General features: G+C 36.0%; 1 protein-coding gene across 1 annotated transcript; it reads left to right on the forward strand.

Moving 5' to 3' along the window:
• The first annotated feature begins 648 nt into the window (after positions 1-648).
• Positions 649-1967, forward strand: LOC110739569. Its single transcript, XM_021920025.1, has 2 exons — positions 649-1066; positions 1144-1967. Exons 1-2 carry the CDS (start codon positions 649-651, stop codon positions 1965-1967), a joined length of 1242 nt encoding a protein of 413 aa, XP_021775717.1.
• Positions 1968-4042: the final 2075 nt, after the last annotated feature.

Below are 4042 nucleotides of genomic sequence, written 5' to 3' on the forward strand. Positions count from 1 at the left end.
ATTGTTTGGTATCATCTTGCATGGAGTAGATTAAAGATAGCAGCTTGTGGATTGAGGAAGAAACAAAGACAAGTAAGTTTGGCAACTCGACTCAACTAGCAATTTTAATTTCATAGTATGTCAGGCTATAATGTGATGTATGGATAATATATTTTCTTCATTCTATTATTCATTAGTTGCTTGTTGCAATTCTCTTTGGCTGTATCGGATGTATAATAGAATCTGATGTTTAATGACTATAATCTGATATATATATATATATATATATATATATATATATATATATATATATATATATATATATATATATATATATATATATGGTATTGTTAGGTGCTTGTTACCATTCTCTTTGGCTGTATCTCTTTTAGGGTGTGACTCAATTGTCGTATTGTGAGATTTGTGACCTTTAATTTATCTAATTTTTAAAGTTAATACTTTTTCTTTTTTCATCAGTAATCCTTGCTTTGTCCCCAATACTATATAAATTGTTGTTGTTATAAAAATTGTATATGCATTTTTATTGCAGAAAGTTTGTCTTCTTATTTTGTTTTAGCCATTCCAAGAATTCATGTCAATATTTGTCTCCTAGTTTATTACCTTTGTTGTTGATCCTCCATATAACTTCTTATGCTATAGAGTATTACAATGGCAAACATCAACAGAGATTGGATTGATGCACCCCACAGTGCCGAAGAATATATCAAAGGAGTTGAGAATTTTCTAGATTTTGCATTTCTAAATTCAACCTTGGACATAGAGAAAGATGATGAACCGGAAATTTTATTCCCATGTATGAAGTGTGTTAACAGATTCTGGTTCCCAAGGGAGGAGGTTTTCAATCACCTAATTGCTAACAAATTTAATAAGAGGTATAAAGTGTGGAACTTTCATGGCGAAGGATTGACAACATGGTCTTCTTCAAGGGGAGATGGGCATCAGTGTGATAATCAAAACACATTAGACAATATTGATGAGATGATTAATGATATTTTCAGAGATGTTATAGGAGGTCAAGCTCCGAAGCAGAAGAACTTCGAAAGGGTCCTGATGAAAGTGCTAAAAAGTTTTATAAATTGTTAGAGGATGCATGAGAGGAATTATATCCAAGCTGTAAGGATTTTTCTGTTCTTTCATACACAGTGCGACTCTATCTACTTAAATGCCTTAACGGGTGGAGCAATTCTTCTTTCGATGGGTTGATGAAGCTTCAATGTGCTGCCTTTCCATTTGCAAAGCTTCCCACTTCTTTTCATCATGCTAAAAAAATGGTAAAGAACCTTGGACTTAATTACAAACGAATTAATGCGTGTCCTAATGATTGTATGTTGTATTGGAAAGAACGTGCAAATGACAAGTCTTGCCATGTTTGTAAAGCTTCTAGGTGGAAGTTAAATGAGAAGCAAAAAGAGGAAGGTGCATTGCCTAACGAAGGAGTTCCTGCAAAAGTTCTGCGTTACTTTCCTCTTAAACCTCGTCTACAAAGGTTGTTCATGTGCTCTAAGACGGCTGAACTCATGACATGGCATGAAACTGATCGCAAGAAAGATGACAAATTAAGGCATCCAGCTGATGGACAAGCTTGGAAAGATTTTGATGTTGCACATCCTCAATTTGCAAGTGATTTTCAAAATGTGAGGCTGGGTCTTACTACTGATGGTTTCAACCCATTCAGAACTATGAGTGTGTCATATAGTATTTGGCCTGTTGTTTTATCCATTTATAATTTGCCTCCTTGGTTATATAATAAGTCTGAGTACAATATCATGTCTTTGATTATACCTGGTCCTTCTAATCTAGGTTATGACATTGATGTTTACTTGCAACCATTAATCGAGGAATTGAAGGAGTTATGGGAAGTTGGAGTTGACACATATGATGCTATGAAAGATGAAACATTTTCTTTAAAGGCAGCCTTGTTATGGACAATCAGTGACTTCCCTGCTTATGCAATGTTGTCCGGATAGAGCACCAAAGGAGAATTTGCCTGCCCGAATTGCAATCATAAGACTTGGTCTAAATACCCGAAGTATAGCAAGAAAATGTGTTACATGGGACATCGTAGCTCTTTGAAAGAAAATCATCCATGGCGTCGTAATAAGAGAGCTTTTGATGGTAATGTAGAGACAAGGCCTCCTCCTTCTGCTAGGTTTTAAAAGATTTAGAAGGGTTTGAAAATAAGTTTGGGAAAACTCAAAAGAAGGGCAGAAAGAAATTTCCTTAGAAGAAGAAATCAATTTTCTTTGAGCTTCCTTATTAGGAAACTAATACCTTGCGTCATAATCTTGATGTTATGCACTTTGAGAAAAATATTTGTGACAGTGTGCTCGGTACTTTTCTTGATATCCCGGGAAAGACTAAGGACCATGTGGCAGCCCGCTTTGATTTACAAGAAATAGGTATAAGAAATGAACTCCATTGAAAGAGAACAAATAATAGAGGGAAGCATTTATACTCCAAAGCCTGTTTTTCTTTATCTTCAAGTGAAAAAGACTTCTTCTGCGGTGTGATAAAAGGTGCTAAGTTTCCCGATGGTTGTGCATTAAACATCTCCAAATGTGTCCAATCCAATGAGAGGAAAGTTGCTGGTTACAAGAGCCATGATGCGCACTTTATGCTTCATTATTTGCTCCAAGTTGCTGTAAAGAATACCTTGCCTAAGCAAGTAGCATCGACTTTGATTAAGCTAGGATCCTTTTTTAGGGGTCTATGTAGGAAAGTTCTAAAGCCTAAAGATCTTGACGATCTTGAATCTGAAATCATAGAGATACTTTGCCAACTTGAGAAGATATTCCCCCCCCCCCCCCAGTTTCTTTGACATAATGGTCCACCTTCCACTTCATCTTGTAGAGGAGGTAAGGCTTGGGGGCCCTGTCCAAAGTCGTTGGATGTATCCGAAAGAGCGGTATTTGGGTAAATTGAAGTCATATGTAAAAAATAGAAGTCGACCCGAAGGTTCCATTGCAGAGGCCTACTTGGCAGAAGAATGCCTTATTTTTTGTTCGAGGTATCTTCACGATGAATTTAGTTCAAAGTTGAATCGATCGAGCACCTAGAAATGATGATGATGATACTGCATCTAATGAAGATGGAAGCCTTTTTCCTAATGTTGGACGTCCTTTAGGTGTAAAAAAGAAAAACAAAGGCAAAAAGATTTCTTTAGATGAAGACACTTTGATGAATGCTCATCGCTATGTACTCTTTAATTGTGATGAAATAAGTGATTACATAAGGTCAGTAAGTAAATTTAAATTGGTATTATTTCATATTAACTATATTTAATCTTTGTTATTTATAATTGACTAATACAACTAAGTTGCTTTGTGATATGTATGTAGTGAACATCAAGATTTAGTGAATCGTCAAAGAAGTCAAGGTAGACGGGGTAAGCGGAGTAGGTGGGCGAGAGCACAAGAACACAGTCATGATATTGGAGCATGGTTCAAGGACCGTGTACGGGAAGAAAATGTTTCCAAAGAAATCAAGGCTTTATCCCAAGGTCCTGACTATACTGTGAGAAGTTTTAAAGGGTACCTAATAAATGGTAACAAATTTCATACAACTACACATGAGTCAAAAAGGAAAACTCAATGTAGTGGAGTTAGTGTAACATCTTCAATGTCGAGTTTTGCAAGTTCCAAGGATCAAAATCCTGTTGTTGGGGAGGTCAAATATTATGGAGTGGTGGAGGATATCATTGAGTTAGATTATTTTGGACATTTCAAAGTGGTATTGTTTCGCTATAAATGGTTTCAAGTGGAGCAAGATGAGTTTAGGCTAACATGTGCAAATTTTAAAAGGTTATGCTATACTAATGACCCTTTTGTGATGGCTAATCAAGTAAACCAAGTTTTGTATGTGCAAGATTCCAAAGAAAAGCATTTGCATTATGTTATGGAAACTATCCCCAGAGACTTCTTTAATATGAATGAAGAATCAAATGGTGATGTTGGAGTTTCTTATTGGAATGAATCTGCTAGCGATGGTGTTAGCCCAGGGGCAACTATTGCTGATGACTATGATGTTAGTTGGTTGAGAGAGG

The sequence above is a fragment of the Chenopodium quinoa genome, unplaced genomic scaffold (assembly GCF_001683475.1).
Source record: "Chenopodium quinoa cultivar QQ74 unplaced genomic scaffold, ASM168347v1, whole genome shotgun sequence".
Lineage (NCBI taxonomy): Eukaryota > Viridiplantae > Streptophyta > Magnoliopsida > Caryophyllales > Amaranthaceae > Chenopodium > Chenopodium quinoa.